This window comes from Vombatus ursinus, unplaced genomic scaffold (assembly GCF_900497805.2).
Source record: "Vombatus ursinus unplaced genomic scaffold, bare-nosed wombat genome assembly UNPS02014870.1, whole genome shotgun sequence".
In the NCBI taxonomy this organism is placed as follows: domain Eukaryota; kingdom Metazoa; phylum Chordata; class Mammalia; order Diprotodontia; family Vombatidae; genus Vombatus; species Vombatus ursinus.
This window is the reverse complement of record NW_020954648.1, coordinates 9,182,405-9,205,527: the sequence shown is the minus strand read 5'-3', so window position 1 is coordinate 9,205,527 and position 23,123 is coordinate 9,182,405. Positions and strand designations below refer to the sequence as shown.

At 36.7% G+C, this 23,123-nt stretch overlaps 1 protein-coding gene across 1 annotated transcript in view; it reads left to right on the top strand.

The window, feature by feature from the left end:
* Positions 1-22,205, top strand: part of LOC114028086 (zinc finger CCCH-type antiviral protein 1-like) — a 112,358-nt gene extending 90,153 nt beyond the window's left edge. Inside the window, exon 14 of the mRNA XM_027842287.1 lies at positions 21,685-22,205. Within this exon, the coding sequence (XP_027698088.1) occupies positions 21,685-21,956 (272 nt within the window). The 3' untranslated portion in view covers positions 21,957-22,205. The remainder of the gene's footprint in view (positions 1-21,684) is intronic.
* Positions 22,206-23,123: the final 918 nt, after the last annotated feature.

The following is a 23,123-nucleotide window of genomic DNA, read 5'->3' as shown; positions in this document are numbered from 1 at the left end:
GCCCCAAAGCTTGTCTGGAGATATTTCAAAGGTACAGTCTAGAACACCAGACATTTTTCTGTAGTGTCTAGGTTTTGGAAGAAAATAAATCAAGCATGCAAACTTGGTGAGTCATTCCGTTCTAGAAGAATTTGGTTCTATTTTGGAACAATCCCCCTACTTGTAGATGTATGAAATGTCTTTTAATGCCCCTCATACTGTAGGGTCATATTTGCCATCTGAAAAAAAAACAAACTTTTCTTTTTTTTTTTCTGTATTTTGCTAAACACTGAAGATTATGAAGGTGTTAAACTTTATCTCTGGAAAAACTCAGAACTGATTTGTTTGGTGTTGTGGAAAGTCTTAATGGTTTCAATACACAATTGGTAATCAACTGTTTTATATACTTGTTTTCAATTTTCATTTCTACAAATAAGCACTTTAATTAAAGCAATTAGAATAAAATCTCTGAACTATTAAAAAAAAACAAAAACCACAAACCTGAGGACTTCCAGGAGCCAAGATGGTAGAGTAAGCAGTAAATTGCCATAACTCATGTCCATCTCCAAACAACCATAAAATAGCAACCTGAAACACATCCTGGAATAGCAGAACCAGCAAAAAGACAGAGTGAAACAGTCTCTTCGTTCAAGAAACTTGGAAGGTCAGCAGGAAAGGTCTGTCTCACTTGAGTAAAAAGGGAGTGTGGTCCAGGACAGGAAGTGTCCCAGTAAGCCCCACCTCAGCAAACCAGTGGGAGAATAGGACCCCTCCACATGCCTCAGCCTAGCCAGGGAAATAGGGCAGCCTCCAGCTCCAAGAACCACCACATGCTTCAGTTTAGCCCCAGGCAAACAGGCACCTCCAGCAACCATACCACCACATGCTTCAGTGTAACTCAGGGAAACAGGCAGAAGCCAATGCAGGAAAACCACATGGGCCTCAACACACACCAGACACCAGCACTGGGACCCTGACTCAGCACCAGGTAAGCTACCAGACCCTTACAGCCTACCGCACCACCAGCCACCCACTACCCCATTCCCTCAGAGCAACACCAGATAGTAGGCCCCCCGTGGCCCCAGGGCAACATCAGTGTAGCACCAGGTAAACAGTCAGGGCCTGCAGCCCAGGGCACAAGAAGCCTGAGACAGTGTTCCTTCCACCCAAGGAGCAGAGTTCAAATTTAAAAGAAACAGAAAAGGTCAAAAAACATGAGCAAAAAGGAACAAAAAAAGAATCTGACTGTAGAAGGTTATTATGTTGACAGGGAAGATCATGACACAAACTCAGAAGAGGACAACAATGTCAAAACACCCATGGGCAAAACCCCAAAGAAAAACAGGAAGTGATCTGAAGTCCAGAAAAAACTCATGGAAGAGCTCAAAAAGGAACTTAAAAATCAAATAAGAGAGTTAGAAGAAAAATTGGGAAAAGAAATGAGAGTGATGGAAGAGAATTATGAAAAAAGAGTCAACAGCTTGGAAAAAGAAAACAGCTGCTTAAAAAGTAGAATTGGCCAAATGGAAAAGGAGATATAAAAGTCTACTGAAGAAAACAACTCCTTAAAAAGTACAATTGGCCAAATGGGAAAAGAGGTACAAAAGCTAAGTGAGGAAAACAGCTCCTTAAAAGTTAGAATTGGACAAGTAGAAGCTAATGACTCTATGAGACACCCAGAATCAATCAATAAAATTTGAAAGAATGAAAAAATAGAAAAAAAAATGTAAACTACCTCATTGGAAAAACAACTAACCTGGAAAATAAATCCAGGAGAGGCAGCGTCAGAATCATTGGACTACCTGAAAGCTATTAAAAAAAGGAGGACTTAGCATCTTTCAAGAAATTAACAAGAAAATTGTCCTGATATCCTAGAATCAGAAGGCAAAATAGGCACCAGTCATCTGAGGAAAGAGATCCCAAAATAAAAATTCCAAGGAACGTTATAGCCAAATTTCAGATCTATCAGGTCAAGTCAAAAATACTGCAAGTGGTCAGAAAGAAACAATTCAAATATTGATGAGCTATCATCAGGATTAAACAGGACTTAGCAGCTACAACATTAAAAAATCAGAAGTCATGGAACATGATATTCCAGAAAGCAAAGGAGCTAGGACTACAACCAAGAATCACTTATCTAGCAAAATTAAGCATAATACATGAAGGCAGGGAAATGGTCATTCAATAAAATAGAAGGATTTCAAATTTTCATAAGAAGACCAGAATTAAACCAAAAATTTGATCTCCAATATCAAGACCCAGGAGAAGCATAAACAGGTAAAAAGAGGGAAAAAAATAAGAGATTCAATAGAGTTAAATTCTTTATAGCCCTGCATGAGAAGATGATACTTATAATTCTTAAAAATTGTATCACTCATAGTACAGCTAGAAGGAATATGCATAGAGGGTGCAGGTATAAGGTGAATTTGAGGGAATGACATAAAAATAATTGAGGGATGAGAAAGAGGAGTATACTGGGTATAGAAGGAAGGGAGAGGTAGAATGGAGTAAGTTATTTCACATGAGGAGGCACAAAAGATCAATTACAGTAGAGGGGAAGATGGTAGAATGGGTGATGGCATAGCTTGAACCTTATTCTGATCAATATTGGCTCAAAGAAGGAATAATATACACAATCAGTTGAATGTAGAAACCTATTTTACCCGACAGGAAAGCAGGAAGGGAAGAGATTAAGTAAGGGGATAGAGGGGACTGATACAAGGGTGGGTAGTTCAGGGGAGGTGGTGGTCAGAAGCAAAACACTGGTTAGGAAAGGAAGGGTGAAAGGAGAGGGCAAATAGAAGGAAAAAATAGAATGGAGGGAAATACACAGTAATCAAAACTGTAAATGTGAATGGGATGAACTCTCCCATAAAATGGAAGTAGATAGCAGAGTGGATCAAAAACCAGAATCCTACAATGTTGTTTATAAGAAACACATTTGAAGCAGAGACACACAAAGAGTAAAAGTAAAGGGTTAGAGCAGAATCTATTAAAAAGCAGGGGTAGTAATCCTGATCTCAGACAAAATAAAAGCCAAAATAGACCTAATTAAAAGAGATAAGGAAGGAAACTACATCTTGCTAAAAGATATTATAGACAATGAAGCAATATCCATACTAAACATATATGCACCAAGTGGTATAGCATCCAGATTCTTAAAGGAGAAGTTAAGTGAGGGACGGGAAGAAGTAGATAGCAAAACTATACTAGACCTCAGCTGTCCCCTCTCAGAACTTGATAAATCCAACCAAGAAATAAACAAGAAAGTAACTAAGGAGGTAAATTAAATATTAGAAAAGTTAGATATGACACACCTTTGGAGAAAACTAAATGGTAACAGAAAGGAATATACCTTTCTCTCAGCAACACATGGCACCTGCACAAAAATTGATCATGTGTTAGAGCATAAAAACCTCAAAATCAAATGTAGAAAGGCAGAAATATTAAATGTATTCTGTTCAGATCATAATGCAGTAAAAGTTGCATTCAACAAAGGGCAGTGGAAAGATAGATTAAAAATTAATTGGAAACTAAATAATCTAATCCTAGAGAATAAGTAAGGCAAAGAACAAATGATAGAAACAATGTTTGTTTAAAGAGAATGACAACAATGAGACAACTTACCAAAATTTATGGGAGGCAGCCAAAACAGTATTTAAGGGAAAATTTATTTCTCTAAATTCTTATATCAACAAAATAGAGAAAAAATAGATCAATGAATTGGGCATGCAACTAAAAAAACTAGAAAAGAAAAAATTAAAAATCCCCAATTTAGCACCAAATTGAAAGTCTTGAAAATCAAAGGTGAGATTAATAAGATTGAAAGTTTAAAAAAAAGCTATTGAATTAAAAAATAAAACTAGGAGCCAGTTTTATGGGGAAAAAAACCCAACAAGATAGATAAGCCATTGATTAATTTGGTTAAAACAAGAAGAAAACCAAATGTCCAGTATCAAAAATGAAAAAGGTGAAATTACCACCAGTGAAGAAGAAATTAAAGCAATCATTAGGAAATGTTTTGCACAATTATGTACCAATAAATCTGAAAATCTAAGTGAAATCAACGAATATTTACAAAAATATAAATTACCCAGATTAACCGATCAGGAAATAGAATGCCTAAATAACCCCATCTTAGAAAAAGAAATTTAACAAGCCATTAATGAACTCCCTAAGAAATAATCCCCAGGACCAGATGGATTCACAAGTGAAATCCACCAAACATTTAAAGAAAAATTAATTCCAGTACTATATAAATTATTTGGAAAAATAGGTGAAGAAGGAGTCTTACCCAAATTCCTTTTATGACACAAATATGGTGTTGATACCTAAACCAGGAAGAGCTAAAACAGAGGAAGAAAATCATAGACCAGTTTCCCAAATGAATATTGATGCAAAAATTTTGAACAAAATACTAGCAAGGTGATTACAGCAATATATCACAAGGATTATACACTATGACCAGGTGGGATTTATACCAGGAATGCAGGGTTGGTTCAATATTAGGAAAACTATCAACATAATTGACCATTATCAGTAACAAAACCAACAGAAATCATATGATTATCTCAATAGATGCTGAAAAAGCTTTTTACAAAATATAGCACCCATTCATATTAAAAACAGTAGAGAGCGTAGGAGTAAATGGAACATTCCTTAAAATAATAAGCAGTATCTATCTAAAACCATCAGCAAGTATTATCTGTAATGGGGATAAGTTAGAAGCCTTCCCAATAAGATCAGAGTAAAGCAAGAATGTCCATTATCACCGCTGTTATTTAATTTAGTACAAGAAATGTTAGCTATAGCAATAAGAAAAGAAAAAGAAATTGAAGGAATTAGAATAGGTAATGAGGGAAAAAAACTATCACTCTTTGCAGATGATATGATGGTATACTTAGAGAATCAACTAAAAAACTACTTGAAATAATTAACAACTTTAGGGTTGCAGGATATAAGATAAACCTACATAAATCATTAGCATTTCTTTATATGACCAACAAAGCCCAACAGCAAGAGATAGAAAGAGAAATTCCACTTAAAATAACTGTTGAAAATACAAAATACTTGGGAGTCTACCTGCCAAGACAAACCCAGGAAGTATATGAAGCAATTACAAAATACTCACACAAATAAAGTCAGATCTAAACAACTGGAAAAATATCAGTTGCTCATGGGAAGGCTGAGCCAATATAATGAAAATGACAATTCTGCATGAACTAATTTACTTATTCAGTGCCGTGCCAATCAAAGTACCAAAAAATCATTTGATAGAGCTAAAAAAAAATAACAAAATTCATATGGAAGAACAAAAGGTCAAGAATATCAAGGGAATTAATGAAAAAAATACAAAGGAGGGTGGCCTAGCAATACCAGATCTCAAAACTATATTATAAAGATGTAATCATCAAAACTATCTGGTACTCCCACATAACACCTATCAGATTGGCCAACATGACAAAGCAGAAAAATCGATAAATGTTGGAGAAGATGTGGGAAAATTGGAACACTAATGCATTGTTGGTGGAGTTGTGAAATGATCCAACCATTTTGGAGAGCAATTTGGAACCATGCCCAAAGGGCTATAAAAATGTGCATACTCTTTGACCCAGTAATAGCACTTCTAGGGCTACATCCCAAAGAGATCATACAAATGGGAAAAGGACCCACATGTACAAAAATATTTATAGCAGCTCTTTTTGTGGTGGCAAAGAATTGGCAATCGAGAGGATGCTCATCAGTTGGGGAATGGCTGAACAAGTTGTGGTATATGAATGTAATGGAATACTGTTGTGCTATAAGAAATGATAAACAGGCTGACTTCAGAAAAACCTGGAAAGACTTGTTTGGTCTGATGCTGAGTGAAGTGAACAGAACCAAGAGAACATTGTACACAATAACAACCATGTTGCATGAGGACTAATATTGATAAATTTAACCCTTCCCAGCAATATAAGGATCTAAGACATCTCCAGAGGCCTCATGATGGAAAATGCCACCTACATCCAAAGAAAGAACTATGGAAGTTGAATTGCTATTTTTTTCTCTTCTGTTGAGTTTTGTTTCCTCTTTCTGATGGTTACTTCTATTGGTTTTAATTTTTACTTACAACATCACTAATGTGAAAATATGTTTAATATGAATGAAAATGTATAGCCGATATCAGATTGTGTGCCATCTTTGGGAGGGTGGGGGGGAGGAAGGGGAGAAAAATTTTAAACTCAAAAGTATAATTATTGATAAATCAAAATAAATTAATAAAAATGTAAAAAAAAAAACCTCTGGTACTGGCTAAGAAATATAGTGGTAGATCAGTGGAATAGATTAGGTACACAAGACACAGTAATGACCATAGTAACCTAGTTTTATATAAATCTAAAGACCCTAGCCTTTGGAATAAGAACTCACTATTTGACAAAAACTGCTAGGAAAATTGGAAAACAATAGGGCACAAACTAGGTATAGATCAATATATCACACCATTTACCAAAATAAGGTCAAAATGGGTGCATGATTTAGATATAAAAGGTAACACCATAAGCAAATAAGAAGAGCAAGGAGTAGTGTACCTGTCAGATCTGTGGAGAAGGGAAGAATTCATGACCAAACAAGAGATAGCATTATGAAATGTAAAAGAGATAATTTTGATTATATTCAATTAAAAAGTTTTGCATAAACAAAACCGAAGCAGCCAAAATTAGAAGAAAATGAACGCTAAAATTGTCTTGATATATGAGTGGGAAAAATAAAATACTATTTTAAAAAAATTTTTAATAAAATGAGAAAAATGGAATGGATACAAAACTAGAAAAAAAAACCCTAAATTACAAAGGAGTCATGGATCTGCATTGGTGGAAGGATTTTCCACATTTGGAAAATGCCCCACACTAATGAAATGACAGACTTAGATCAAAATGGATTTTAGATTTGGAAGGAACTTCCATCCATATTCAATTCAAGAAGTATTTATTAAGTATGTACTATGGCCAGGTATTTGTGCTAGGTACCAGAAATACTAAGTAAATAGTCAATAAATATTAAGTGCTTACTATGTCTTAAGTGCTGGTGAGAAAGGAAGGAAGAAAAAAAAAAGAGAAAAGAAGCTAATTCCCTGCCCTCAATTGTTGTTAGTTTAGAAGATACTTTTTTAGGTTTGGTAGTTTTTTTAATCTATGTTGGTGGTATGTTGATAGTTATACTGCTGCTATAGCCACTGAGGAGTATCCTGAGAGTTGAGTGGGTAATACAGTGGCTTTTAGTATGTTGTTATTTACTTTATTGGCAGAGTTAATTTGGTATTTTGTGTTGGGTAAAGTAGAGATTATTACTGCTGTTGAATTGTTTGATACCATTGGTGACTTTTTTGTGGGTCAAGATTATAGTGGGGTGTCTTTATTATATGGGTGTGGAGGATGAGCTCTAGTGTTGCTAGGTTGAATCTTGTTTATTACTATTTATATTGTTTTGGAAGTTGTTCGTGGTCATAACTAAATGGCTATTATTATTATTATGGGGATAGTAATGATGAATGATAGAAAATATATTTTGATTAAGCCTTTTTGGGTGGATGAGATGTATGAGGATGTGGTACTGTGAAGGTTTGCTTGGCCTTTAGGTCCAGTTTTTTCGTATCAATTTAAGTCAATTAGTATGGTAGCAATGTATTGGCCTTTTTGTAAGTTTGCTAGGGGGTATACACAGTGGAATAGATGTGTAAAGTAGCCTAGCATGTTAGAGAAGTTGTGAGTATGGATTATGGGTAATATTGGTGATTTACTAGTTAGCGAGTTAAGTTCTATAGCAATGAATAGGCCGATGATAGTGACAGGGCTACTAGTTTTAGTATGGGTGGTATTGTTATTGGGATAATAGAAGTTGGTGGGATGTTTATTGTTAGAATAAATCCTGCAAAGATGCTACCTAGGGCTAAGCGCATAATAGGGTTAGTTAAGTCTGGGTTGTTTTCATTGACAGGGGATATGGGAAGGAAACGTGGTTGGTTGAGTAGGGCAAAGTAGATGATTCATAGGCTGTAGACAGCTGTAAGGCTGGTGGCGATTAAGGTTATGATCATAGCTCATGAGTTGGCGTAGGATGTATTTATAGCTTCTATGATGGAGTCTTTAGAGTAAAAGCCGGCTAGGAAGGGGGTTCCTATGAGTGCTAAACTACCTTTTATTAGGGCTGATGAAGTAATTGGAAGGATGTGCAGCAGTCCTCCTATCTTTCGAATGTCTTGTTCATCATTTAGGCTGTGAATAATTGAGCCTGAGCAGAGAAATAGTATAGCTTTGAAGAAGACATGGGTACAGATGTGAAGAAATGCTAGATATGGTTGATTAAGACCAATTGTTACTATTATAAGTCCTAGTTGACTTGATGTAGAGAATGCTACAATTTTTTTGATATCATTTTGTGTGATAGCACATATTGCAGTAAAGAGGGTTGTTATAGTGCCTAGGCATAGAGCGATGGTGAGGACTATAGCATTGTTTTCTATTATAGGATGGAAGCGAATTAGTAAGAAAATTCCTGCTACAACTATGGTGCTTGAGTGAAGAAGGGCTGAGATGGGCGTAGGCCCTTCTATGGCAGAGGGTAGTCATGGGTGAAGGCCAAATTGGGCTGATTTGCCTGTTGCGGTGATGATCAGGCCTAGTAGGGCTAGGGTGTCTATATTAGTTATGAAAATATGTTGGAAGTCTCAAGAGTCATTGTTGATTATTAGCCAGGCTGTGGCCAATATGAGCCAATGTCACCAATGCGGTTATATAGAATAGCTTGTAGGGCTGCTGTATTAGCATCAGATCATCTGTGTCACCATCTAATCAGTATGAATGATATATAATACTCACTCCTTCTCATCCTATAAATAGTTGGAATAAATTGTTAGCAGAGACTAGGATAATTATAGTAAATAGGAATGTAATCAAGTATTTGAAAAATCGATGGATGTAGGGGTCTGAGTGTATGTATCATAGTGAGAACTCTAGGATGGATCAGGTTACATAGAATGTGATGGGGATGAAGTTAATGGAGAAGTAATCTAGTTTAAAGCTTATAGTCATATTAAAGGTGCCAATTGAGAATCATTGCCAGTTAGTGATTGTGGATTCTTGCCCGGAGTAAATAAATAAGAGTAGTGGAGGAAGGCTAATGAGAAAGGTGAATTTGACAGCCTTTTTGCAGTAGGTTGGAAAATAATTAGTTTTATGTGGAAAGGCGAGGTTAATTATTAGGGGAAATGTTAGGATGATAATTGATAAAAGAATTATAGTGTTGAGCATGTAGTTAATTACTTTTATTTGGAATTATACCAAAATTTTTGGTTCCTAAGATCAATGGATTGCTATTATCCTTTGAAAGTAAGAAAGTCATATTTGTTGGATATGGAGTCAAGAGTTAGCAGTTCTTGGGACTTTTTCGGCATATAAGGAGGTTTAAACTCCTATATTTAGATTCACAGTCTAATGTTTTTATTAAACTATATTTGCAGTATGTAAGGCCCAAAATGATTTTGGGGTTTAGTGAAATAATTAGTAACAGGATTAGGTGAAGTACTATTAGAATGTGTTCTCGGGTAAAAGATGGTTTGATTGGGTATATATGATGAGTAAATTTGCCTCGTTGTGAAGTAGTTGGTATAGGGAGTGAGTAAAGCGCTGTAATTACGGTATTAATGCCTAGAAGAATAATAGAAAAATTGGATTAGGAGAAGGATGAAATAATTACTATTAATTCTCCTAAAAGATTGATGGTTGGAGGTAGGGCTAGGTTAGCTAGGCTGGCAAGCAGTCATCAAGCGCATATTAGTGGGAGAATCATTTGTAATCCTCAAGCAAGAATTATGGTTCGGCTGTGGTTGCGTTCATAGTTTGTGTTGGTTAGGCAGAATAGTATGGAGGATGTTAGTCCATGGGCAATTATTAGGGTTGTGGCGCCTATAAAGCTTAGTGTGGGTTGCATAAGGGCAGCAATGATTACTAAGCCTATGTGACTTACTGAAGAGTAGGCAATTAAGGACTTAAGGTCTGTTTGGCGGAGACAGATAGAGCTTGTTATGATTATACCTCATATCAATAGAATAATAAATGGATATGAGAGGTATATGGTGATGGGCTCGGTGAAGATTGTAATACGTATGATTCCATAGCCCCCGAGTTTTAATAGAATGGCCGCTAGGACTATCAATCCTGCAATGGGGGCTTCTATGTGGGCTTTGGGGAGTCATAGATGAAGACTGGGTAGGAGTATCTTAACTATGAAAGCAGTCATGCATGCGTATCATAAGATTGAGTTAGGGGCAGAAAAGTTTAAGGTATTTGGTGCCATGCTTATTGTTAGGATGTGCAGTGATCCTAGGTTATTATGTATAAGTAGGAGTGCAACTAGTAAGGGGAGTGAACCTATTAGGGTGTAGAATAGGAAATATAAGCCAGCATTTAGTCGTTCATTTTGATTCCCTCATCATGTGATGATGATTAAGGTTGGGATGAGTGTGGTTTCAAATAAAACATAAAATATGATAAGTTCTGAGTATGAAAATGCTATGATTAGTGATAGTTGAAGAATAATTAATATAGTTAAGTAGGTTTTTTTTCGGTTTTCATTTTCTTTGGCTAGATGGTTTTGACTTGCCATTATTATTACAGGAAGAAGTCAGCAAGACAAAACTAGTAATGGGCTTGATAGGGAGTCTGTGCAGAATGTGCTGTTGTAATTAGATCCTAAGTCAGAATTATGATATAATAGTATAATGCTGAAGATGCTAATTAGTAGACTATGTGTTGTTGGATTAATTCATAGTCAGGGGGTTTTGGATCATCAAGTAGTGGGATTAGCATGAATGTGGGAATTAGAATCTTTAGCGTTGCAGAAGGTTTAAATTTTGGATATAATCGTTACCGTAATTGCTAGATGTCTTGACTAGTAATGCTAGGCCAACGCCTGCTTCACAAGCTGAGAATACTAGTAGAATTAAGGGTACTATTGATGTAGAGAATATGTGGAAGTGAGAAATTAGAAGTGCTATTAGGATAAATAGTGATAGTATTATTCCTTCTAGGCATAGAAGTGTTGATATTAGGTGGGATCAGTAGATCCGCACCCCTGCCAATGCTAGTGAGAAGGTTATAATTAGATTTAGATTAATGGAGATCATAACGTATTCATGGATTTAGACCATGATAAATTGAGTCAAAATCCATTATCTTAGTTAGACTAAAAACCTATTCAGTTCATTCTAAGCCTTTTTGTAGTCATTCATAGGCTAATCCTTCTGTTAAAAGTAAAATTAGGCAGTATGATAAGATTAATATTGCGTTGGAGTTTGAGAGTTGAATAGCCCATGGCAATGGTAGTAGGAGGGCGATTTCTAGGTCAAATAGTAGAAATGTAATAGCAATTAAGAAAAATTTTAGTGAAAATGGTAGTCGGGCTGAGCCTAATGGGTCAAACCCGCACTCATATGGACTAGATTTTTCTAGATAAAGATAAAGTTGAGGTAGTCAAAAGGTGATCAAAACAATGATGGTTGACAGTAAAGAATTAATAATTAGTGTAATAATAAGATTTATTATTTTTCTCTGGTTTTACCCAGAACTTAATGATTGGAAATCAGTAGTACTAATTATACTAGAAAAATACGAACCCCATCAGTAGATCAGTACATATAGGAATAGTCATACTACATCTACAAAATGTCAGTATCAGGTGGCTGCTTCAAAGCCAAAGTGGTGAGTTGATGTGAAGTGGTAATTAAATTGTCATAGTAGGCAAACAATTAGGAATGTTGAGCCAATAATTACATGTAAACCGTGGAAGCCTGTGGCTACAAAGAAGGTGGATCCATAGATTCCATCTGAAATGGTAAATGAGGATTCATAATATTCTATAGCCTGTAGAATAGTAAAATATGGGCCTAAGAGAATTGTAATTGATAGTGCTTGAATTATTTGTTTTCGATTACCTTATATTAGGCTGTGGTGGGCTCATGTAATTGATACCCCTGATGCTAATAGGATTGATGTATTTAGTAGTGGCACTTCGAATGTGTTAAGAGGATGAATTCTGTTAGGGGGTCAACAGCCACCTAGTTCAGGGGTTGGAGCAAGGCTTGAGTGATAAAAGGCTCAAAAGAAACCAAGGAAGAAGAATACTTCTGATAGGATAAATAGGATCATCCCATATCAGCGGCCTTTTTGTACTACAGGGGTGTGATGTCCTTGGAATGTTCCTTCTCATACAGTATCACGTCATCATTGATATAGTGTAAGAAGTATGCATGTGAGACCAATGAGCACAATGAAGAGGAGTTAAAATGGAATCATATGATGAGGCCAGATGTTAGTAAAAGTGCTGAGAGGGAGCCTGTTAATGGTCATGGGCTTGGGTTAACTATGTGATAAGTGTGTGTCTGGTGAGTCATTAGGAGTTATCATGCAAGAGTAGGCTTACTAGGAATGTAAAGATGTAGACTTGAATTATGGCTACAGCCAGTTCTAGGATTGTCAGTAGGAAAAGAATGATGAATGTAATGATTGACACAGTTATGCTAATAGAGGATAAGGCTAGTGTGGCAGAACCAATTAGGTGAACGAGCAGGTGGTCTGCGGTAATGTTAGCTGTTAACCGTACTGCTAGGGCTAGGGGTTGGATGAAGAGACTAATTGTTTAAATAATAATTAGTATGGGAATAAGGGGAGTGGGTGTTCCTTGTGGTAAAAAGTATGCTAGAGATGTTACGGAATCCTATAATTGCTGTGCCCAGTCATAATGGAATGGCTATGCCAATATTTATTGAGAGTTGTGTTGTTGGGATAAAGGAATATGGGAGAAGACCTAGGAGGTTAGTAGATGCAATGAAAAGGATAAGTGATATAAGTATAAGAGCTCAGGTTCAACCTCGTGTGTTGTGCATTGATATCATTTGTTTTGTGATTAGTCGGATTAGTCAGATCTATAGTATCTGGATACGATTGGGGAGTCAGCGTTTTGGGGTTGAGAGAATGATACATGGGAAGAGTATAATGATTGGTAGTGTTGTGATACTTATGATCGTAGGGGTGATGAATGGGGCAAATAGATTTTCGTTCATTTTTTATCTCAGGGTAATTGAGCTTTTGTTGGTAAGTTTTTTGTCATCTTGTGGGGGGATGGAAGTTATTGTTTGATTTATTATTTTTAGTTGATAGATGTAGAATAGTGAAGTTACTATTAGGGTAATGATTAAAAATCAGGTTGATGTGTCTAGTTGTGGCATATGTTTTGAGGGGCTTTAAACCTTTAAAATACTCATAGTATTAGTTTTAGTTCTCAAAAATGATTGCATTATAGAAGATCAGTTCTCGAAATATTTTAGTGTGGTCATTTCAAGCACAATAGGCATAAAACTGTGATTGGAGCCACAAATTTCTGAACATTGACCATAGTAGACCCCTGGAAGGGTAGATGTCAAGGTAGCTTGATTTAGTCGTCCTAGAATAGCATCTGCTTTTAGTCCTAGAGATGGGACAGCCCAAGCGTGAAGAATGTCTTCGGATGAAATAAGTATCTGGATTGGGAGTTCTATAGGGAGGACTACTTGATTGTCTACTTCCAGTAATCGGAATTGTCCGGGAGACAAGTCTTGGGTCAGTACTATGTATGAGTCAAATGTAAGATCTTCATAGTCAGTATATTTATAGCTTCAGTATCATTGATGGCCCATGGCTTTGACTGTAAGATATAGGTTATAAATTTCATCTATTTTATAAAGGATTCGTAGGGAGGGGAGAGCAGTTAATACTAGGATCACGGCTGGTATGATGGTTCAGATTGTCTCCCCTTCTTGGGCATCTATAGTACTTGTGTGGGTAAGCTTTATGGTGAGTATTAAGATAATAATATACAGGACTAGTGAGCTGATTAGGAAAACAATTATTAATGTATGGTTGTGGAAATATGTTAATTCTTCTATAATAGGAGATGTGGCATCTTGAAAGCCCAGTTGTATTGGATAAGGCATGTAAGATATATAGGGTTTAAACCTATAATTTAACTATGGCAAAGTTATGTAATGGTTATTACTAATATCTTATGAGAAAGTCGTAGAGGTTATGGAGTTGACTTGAAATCAGTTTTAGGGGGTTCAATTCCTCCCTTTCTTGTTGTTAAGCTTTTACAAACACTGGCTGTTCAAATGTGTGATAAGGTGGGGGACAGCCATAAAGTCATTCAATGTTAGTGGTTGTTAGTTCTACAGTGGAGACTTCACGTTTGGATGCAAAGGCTTCTCAGATAATAAATACTATCAGGATGACAGCTGTGAGTGAAATGAAAGAGCCAATTGATGAGAGTACGTTTCATAGTGTATAAGCATCTGGGTAATCTGAGTATCGTCGTGGCATACCAGAAAGACCTAGGAAGTGTTGCGGGAAGAATGTAAGATTGACTCCTACGAATATTACAGAGAAGTGAATTTTAGCTCATATATCGTTAAGTGTGTGTCCTGTGAATAGGGGGAATCAGTGAACAAATCCACCTGTAATTGCAAATACAGCTCCTATAGATAGGACATAATGGAAGTGTGCTACTACATAGTAAGTATCATGGAGAACGATGTCTAGGGATGAGTTGGCTAGAACAATTCCTGTTAGGCCTCCAGTTGTGAAGAGGAAAATAAAACCTAATGCTCATAGTATTGCAGGAGATCATTTAATGTTCCCACCGTGGAGGTGGCTAGTCAACTAAAAACTTTAACCCCTGTTGGAATCACAGTAATTATACTGGCGGAAGTGAAATAGGCTCAAGTGTCTACATCTAACCCTACTGTGAATATGGGATGGGCTCACACAATTAAACCTAAGAAGCTGATAGATATTATAGCTCATACCATTCCCATGTAGCCAAATGGTTCTTTTTTGCCGGAGTAGTATGTTACGATGTGTGAAATCATGCTAAATCCTGGGAGAATAAGAATGTATACTTCTGGATGGCCAAAGAATCAGAATAGGTGTTGAAATAAGATAGGGTCACCTCCCCCTGCTGGGTCAAAGAATGTGATGTTTAGGTTACTATCAGTTAGTAGTATAGTAATTCCTGCAGCTAAGACTGGAAGTGATAAGAGGAGTAAGACTGCTGTAATTATAACGGATCAAACAAATAGTGGGGTCTGATACTGAGATAAAGCTGGGGGTTTTATGTTAATAATAGTGGTGATGAAGTAGCCCCTAACATAGAAGAGATACCTGCTAGATGTAGGGAGAAAATTGCTAGATCTACTTATGCACCAGCATGGGCTAGGTTTCCGGCTAATGGAGGGTAGACTGTTCACCCTGTCCCTGCCCCAGCTTCTACTGTTGAGGACACCAGTAGAAGGAGAAATGAGGGTGGAAGTAACCAGAAACTTATATTGTTTCTTCGTGGGAATGCTATGTCAGGGGCACCAATTATTAGAGGCACTAGTCAATTACTGAAGCCTCCGATTATAATAGGCATTACTATGAGGAAAATTATTACAAAAGCATAGGCGGTCACAATGACATTGTAAATTCGGTCATCACCAATTAGGGTTCCAGGCTGACCGAATTCTGCTCGAATTAATAGGCTTAGGGCTGTTCCCACTCTTCCTGCTCAGGCATCAAATAGGAGGTATAGGGTACCAATGTCTTTATGATTGATTGAGAATAATCAACGGTTAACGAACATAGGTAAAATGGCTGAGGTAAGCATTGAACTGTAAATTCAAAGACAGAGACTATAGATATCTCTTTTTACCATTAAATTGAAGCCAGATGTTAAGGCGCTTAGCTGTTAACTAAGAAGAAGTGGGATAAATACCCACCAATTTAGTGGAGAGGATAGAGGGAGATCCCCGGGGCCTCACACCTTTTCTCTTCCCTTATAAAGGCATGAGGTAGGTATAGTGTAACAAAGTCTAGGTGGTTAAACACCTGCTTAAGGCTTTGAAGGCCTTTGTTCTGATTTAAACCTAAACCTTTATGTTGGTTCTGAAGTATATATTACGTTGAATTGCAAATTCAAAGAAGCAGTCAAATGACTGCCAGGGCTTGATATTAAAAGAATTTAGCTTAATTCAAGTATTCGATTTGCGTTCGGATGATGCAAGATAAAGGCTTGTAATTCTTATTTATGATAGGGTGATAAATAATGGTGATAGGGGAAGTAGTATAGATGAAATGATTCTAAGTGATGGAATTAATACAATTTTTTTGTTTGTGGATTGGATCATTGTAGTTTAGAGTTGTTGGTTGATGGAAAGATGGTTAGGGTTGATGTATAAATAATTCGTATGTAGAAGAATAGATTTAGTAATGCAGATAGTGCTTTAAGTGTAGCTATTGTAATGTTATTGTAGGCTACAAGTTCTTGTAAGATTAGTCATTTTGGTATAAATCCAGTTAGTGGTGGGAGTCCTCCTAGTGAGAGTAAGGTGAGTATGATGACTATTGTTATTGGGGTAGATTTGTTTCATAAGTTGGCTCGTGATTTAATTTTTGTTGTTGATGTGAAGTTCAGTGTTAAGAATAGGGTTAGTGTGGCAGCAATATAAATAAGTAGATTTAGGAGGGTTATGGTTGGGTTGATTAGGATGATGATGATTATTCATCCTATGTGAGCAATTGATGAATATGCTAAGATTTTTCATAGGTGGGTTTGATTTAGTCCTCCTCAACCACCTAGAAGTGTTGATAGGATAGCTAGGGTAATTAAGATTTTTATATTTAGTGATGGTGAGATTTGATATATAATTGATGTGGGGGCTACTTTTTGTCAGGTCAATAGAACTATGCCAGATGAAAGTGGGATGCCTTGTGTGACTTCAGGTACTCAGAAGTGGAATGGTGCTAATCCTAGTTAATAGCTAATGCTAGCGTCATGAGGATTGAGGCTAGTTGGTCGGAAATTTGGAATAGGGTTCATTGATTGGTTGTTCAGGCATTGTAGATGATGGCAAATATAATTATTATTGATGCAGTTGCTTGTGTAAGAAAGTATTTGATTGCGGATTCAGAAGCTCAGGAGTGATTTGAGTATGTTATTATGGGGATGACCGCTAGTGTATTAATTTCTAGCCCTAGTCAGGCTATAAATCAGTGATTACTTAATAGGGTCAATGACGTACCTAGGAGTAGACTGATAGAGATAATTAAGAATACATACGGGGACGTTAGTATGGGAAGGATATAAACCAACATTTTCAGGGTATGGATCCAATAGCTTATTTAGCTGACCCTACTAGAATGTGGTATAAGGGAAACTCGGAGGACTTTGAGTTCTCTAATATGAGTTCAAGTCCTATTGTTCTAGAAATAAGGGGGCTTGCACCCCTATAACTTATCCTATCAAGATAATTCTTTTGTCAGACATATTTCTTAAATTTGTGGTGGAATACATGATAAGGTGATTGGAATGGAAATAAATCATAAGCATAGGGCTGATGTAATAGGTAGAAAATTCTTTCATAATAAGTACATTAGTTGGTCATATCAGAATCGAGGATAAGATGCTCGGATTCATAGAAATAGGAATGTGAGTGTTCCTGTTTTAATCATGAAGGAAAGTGTGTTGAAGTGAGTAAAATTATGATTAAGTGATGAGCCTAGGAATAGAATAGTAGTTATGGCATTCATGACTATAATATTAGCATATTCAGCTAGGAAGAATATGGCAAATGGTGCGGCTGCATATTCTATGTTGAAACGTGAGACGAGTTCTGGTGTTGGATTTATGTAAAATGGAAAGGTAATTTTTTAATATTGACATGTCATTTAAATTGAATTGCAAGTAAGGTGTGAGAATTTTCAGGAAGTAGTTTAATAAGAATATCAGCTTTGGGTGTTGATGGTGAGGTACACGGCCTTCTTCTTGATATGTCCTAGGAAGGAGATCTCCTTCATTGCTGGCTTACAAGGCCAGTATTTTTGTTAAATTACTTGGACTCTTCATTTAGGTTTCAGTATATAGTTTTCAAATAATCCTGCTGTGGGTATTAGGACAATGATTAGGAAGAAGTATGTGATGGATGCAGTTTGTCCAGTAATAATGTAATGTTGTTCTACGGGCTGTCCTCCAATTCAGGTGAGGATAAAAAGGTTGGCTGTTAAAATTCAGAAAAGGACTTGGGAGATAGGTCGGAATATTAGGCTATGTTGTTTGGATGTGTGAAGGAGTGGAATGACTAGGAGAACTAGGATAGAGGCTAATAGAGCGAGGACTCCTCCTAGTTTGTTCAGGATCAGAGGATTGTGTAGGCAAATAGGAAGTATCATTCTGGTTTGATATGGGGTGGTGTGTTAAGGGGGTTGGCGGGAGAGAAGTTATCTGGGTCACCTAGTATGTCAGGTGAAAATAGGGCTAGTAGGAGAAGGATAAGTAGTATTAAGATTATGCCTAGTATATCCTTAACGGTGTAGTAGGGGTGAAAGGGGATTTTGTCTGAGTCAGGATTGATTCCTGAGGGGTTAGTTGAGCCTGTTTCATGGAGGAACAGTAGGTGGACAATGGCTAGTGCTGCAATGATAAAGGGTAAGATAAAGTGGAAGGAGAAAAATTGGGTCAGTGTAGCTTTGTCTACGGAGAATCCGCCTCAAATTCATTCTACTAGGGTGGTACCAATGTATGGGATAGCAGATAGTAAGTTAGTAATAACAGTTGCGCCTCAGAAGGATATTTGTCCTCATGGAAGAACGTAGCCAACAAAGGCAGTTGCTATAACTATAAGTAGAAGAATCACTCCAGTGTTCCATGTTTCTTTGTAAAGGTAGGAGCCATAGTAGATTCCTCGGCCAATATGGAGGAATAGGCATATGAAGAATAGTGACACTCCGTTGGCACGGAGGTTACGAATAAGTCAGCCGTAGTTTACGTCTTGGCAGATGTGGGCTACTGAAGAAAAGGCTGTTAGGGTGTCAGAGGTATAATGTATAGCTAGGAATAGACATGTAAGGATTTGGATAATTAGGCAGATTCCCAATAATGATCCCAAGTTTCATCAAGCAGAAATGTTGGATGGCGTTGGTAGGTCAATGAAGGTTTCATTAACAATTTTTATAAGGGGGTGTGTTTTGCATAGATTGGTCATTAATTTTTGTAGTTGAAAGGCAACAATGGTTTTTCATGCCATAGGTTATGGTTAGAGTCCATACTAAAATAATGAAAATGATAGTCATTTTTTTATTCTCTCTTTTACTGATTGTTGGATTTGTAGCCTTTGCTTAGAAGCCTTCTTACAATCTAATGAGGGCAGACACATAAAGGGAAGCTTCCGGCAATGGGGGCAGGGGAGATGAGGTGGAAAAGGCACCTGAAATGGGGTCATAATGGAGAAGTTCCAAAGTGGTACAACCAGGTGAGAGATGAGAAATCTGAGCTGAGCTTCCTCCTTAAATGGAGCTTTGGAGTTCATGGCCTTATTCTCCAATCAGAGAGTCAGAGAATGATGATATGGTGGAGTACCATGGTTGATACAGGAAGATAAAACTATCCCAATAATGAGCAAAAACATAATAGTCTCTGTCCTGAGGTAATTCACAGCCTACTGAGGTGATACAACATGTATACAAACTAAGTAAATACATTTTTTTCTCTTTAAAAAAGTTTATTTTTATTTTTCAAGTAATAAGTATTTCTTCTTTAATCTGTCCCTCCCACTACCCCTCCATTAAGTAAATTTTTTAAAAAACCTGAAAAAACAAATGCCTCAATATATAGCTATAGTTCATCAAAACAATATGCTTCTAATTGTTCTCCTTGCCTCAAGTTTCTGTCCTCTCTAATCCATCTGCCACATAGCTGCTAACAGAATTTTCCTAAATTGCAAATCTGACTGTGTTATTCCCCTATACAATAAACTCCAAAGCCTCCCAATTGTTTTTATGATCAGATGTAAGCTCCTCTGTTTGCCTTTAAACCCCTTCACAACCTAGCCACAAACTACCTTCCCAACTATATTAAATATTATTCCCCTTTCTGAACTCTGTGATCCAACAAAATTGGCCTTCTGGCTGTTTCTCATATACAGCACTTGTCTCCTGTCTCTGTGCCTTTGCGCTGGCTGTGTCCCAGGAATGCACTCCCACCTCACTTCAGTCTCTTAGAATCCCTTATTTTCTTCAAAATTCTACTCAGGTGTCATTCTCTCCATGAAGCCTTTTCATGTTCCCCTATCGGCAAGTGCCTGCCCTCAGCCCCAATTTACCTTGTATTTGTTTTGTCTGTACTTTACTAATGTACCTGTTATCTCATGATAAAATGTGTGTTCCTTGAAGACAGGAATTATATCCCCAGTGCCTAAAGCAGTGCCTGGTACACAGCAAGCACTTAAAAAATGCTTGTTTTTTTGGGTTTTTTGATTGATTGGTGATCACACAGCTAGCAGAGTAGGGACTGGAACCCAGACCTCTTAACTCCTGCTCCCACTTCAGTACTATTTCCACTATATTTGCTCTATATATGTACATGTAAGACAAACCTATTAAATAGACTAAAATGTGATCCAGTGACACCAGCCTTCATTTCCCCACTCCAGGGATTTTCCGTGGCTGTCCCCCATCCCTAGAATACCCTCTCTCTTCATCTCCCATTCCTAGCTTCTCTAGCTCAGGTCTGAGTTTAAATCCCACCTTCTACAGAAAATCTTTCCCTTAGTGCTCATTAGTGCCTTCCCTCTATTCATTATCTCAAATTTTTCTGTCTTTATCTTGTTTGTACATAATCGTTCCTGTTTCTAGGAGCTATAGGTGGAATGTAAAAACTCTATCCAGGCAGGGGGAATAAAATAAAATTCTAGATAATCTAACCTGCATCAGAATGAAAAAGATAGTGCCACCAGTTAAGGGTTAGTGAGATACCTTAACGTTCAAACTAGGTAATTTCAGAAGGAAAACTATTTAAATGAACTCTTCTAGTCAAGAGAATACTTGAATTCTTTCAGATCAGTAAAAAAAGGCCTAAAGTCCTTTGAACTTTGTAGACTCAACAGTATTTGAAAAGTAAGACAGAAAGACAATGAGACAAAAAGCACTGTCTCAGTACTACTTTGGATATGTTTGACATGTGCTGTGTTAAATGGCATTAGAAAACCAGAAATGATAAGTCATTATCTTAACTAATAAGAAAGGAATCTCTTATTACTGAACTGTGCTCTAAGATGTTCAAAGACCTATTTTTTGTATTAAAGTATTCTTAAAAGAAAACAAATGTATTCCTAAAAATGGTTTCCTGTGTTGAGTGTTCGTGCAATCAGAGCTACGTTGTAAACTATTCTTGTAATATCCAGTTATTTTGAAAGATTTGTATAATGGATTATTCTGAATATATGAGCAATAAAGATGATGAACTTGAAAAAAAAATAATTGTTCCTGTTGCTGCTCCCATTAGACTATGAATTGTTTTTTGCCTTTCTTTAATTTCCCCCCAGTGCTTATATGGTACCTGGCATGTAGTGGACTTTGAGTAAATGCTTGTTAACTTGCCTTGCCTTAACTATATTTTTTATAGTGAGACTCAAATAAGTGGATTTTTTTAAAATATAGAAGGGTGTATTTTTAATCATTTTAACATCAATGGTAATGATGCATATGATTTCAGGTCATGTGGAAACAGTGAATCAAAGCCACAAAGTGGTAATGTGTTCTTATGTATTAAACACTCTTTTTTCCAATGTCGTCCTCATCCTTGCTCTCTTCTGATTATTCCCAGGTATTTACTTTGCAAAAGACGCCAGCTCTTCCCACAACAATCATAACAGCAGTGCCAAAAACAGGATTATGTTTGTTGCCCAAGTTTTGGTCGGAGCATTTGTTCAAGGAAAAATGGAGTATACTCATCTTCCTCAAAATGTCACCGGATGTGACAGCTGTGTGGACAATATGACCAGTCCTTCCACTTATGTCATCTTTGATAAGCGTCAGATTTACCCTGAGTATGTCATCGAATATACAAGTGTTGATAAAGGCTGTAGCATTAGTTAGGAAGGAAAGAAGAGAAACATGATCACACTCAAAATAATGAAATTATTCTGTACTGTAGAACCAGGTTGCCTAGGATAATGGTGAAACTTTATACCCAAGCCTAATAATAAGGTATAAAGTATTTGATCCCAAGTCTTTAGTTATCATGATTTTCAGTATTTTCTAGAGCAGTGCCCTGCCTGTTGTTATTGGTTTGGTTCTTTGACAACCACTGCAGTCTCATGTCCCTAATAAACCGTATGGGGCCAATTTTTGTTTATGTTAAAGAAAATTTAAATTGATTTGGAAAATACTGGAATAGCCATTGTGATATGTACATATGTCCTGAGGTATTTATGATCCAAGGGTGGGAATTCCAGCTGTAGAGCCGAGACCCTAATCTTTGAATTTCTGAAAATGAATTCTATTAAGTGTGCTGTTGCAAAATAGCAACTATGATAACTTCTACTTATGTGATACTTTAAAGCAGAGGTTCCCAAACTTATTTGGCCTACTGACCCCTTTTCCAAAAAAAAATTACTCAGCACCCCCCTGGAAATCCTTAACCCTTTAACGGTTTTTTGAAATTTGTGGCATTTCAAAAAAATATAAATATTTTTTAAATGACACATCTTAAATTTAATAATTTATTGTAAGTTTGTGGAGTTTTTTCCTGCATTGAAATTTTGATAACATAGTATTACATCATGTAACCGTATAGTATCATATTGTAAACAAGTCATTACATGCATATATTCCTGCCAATGCATACTGGACTTCCCAACAATGCATGACACACTCACCTGCCAACACATGCTTATTAAGACCTGTCAGTGGACTTGACCGTTGATCAGTTATAACTTGCATTTTGTGTGTTTATTTGGAAAATGATGTAATCACTACAATTTTAACTCTGTCACACAACAGATGAAACATATATGAACAGTTTTTCAAAATTCTCTTCTCTTCTTTCCTTATGCTTCCATCACCTCCTTATTTTTATTTAACACCCCTCAATTTCACCCGAGGCTACTACTGACCCCTTAGATTGTTCCAGCACCCCTCTAAGGGGCAGTATCGCCCACTTTGGGAACCTCTGCAAAAGTTTAAAGTTTAAATCTGTGAATCAGAAAATAAAATTTATAAAATATTGGAAAGGGAGATAAATAATGAGGACAAAACAAGGGA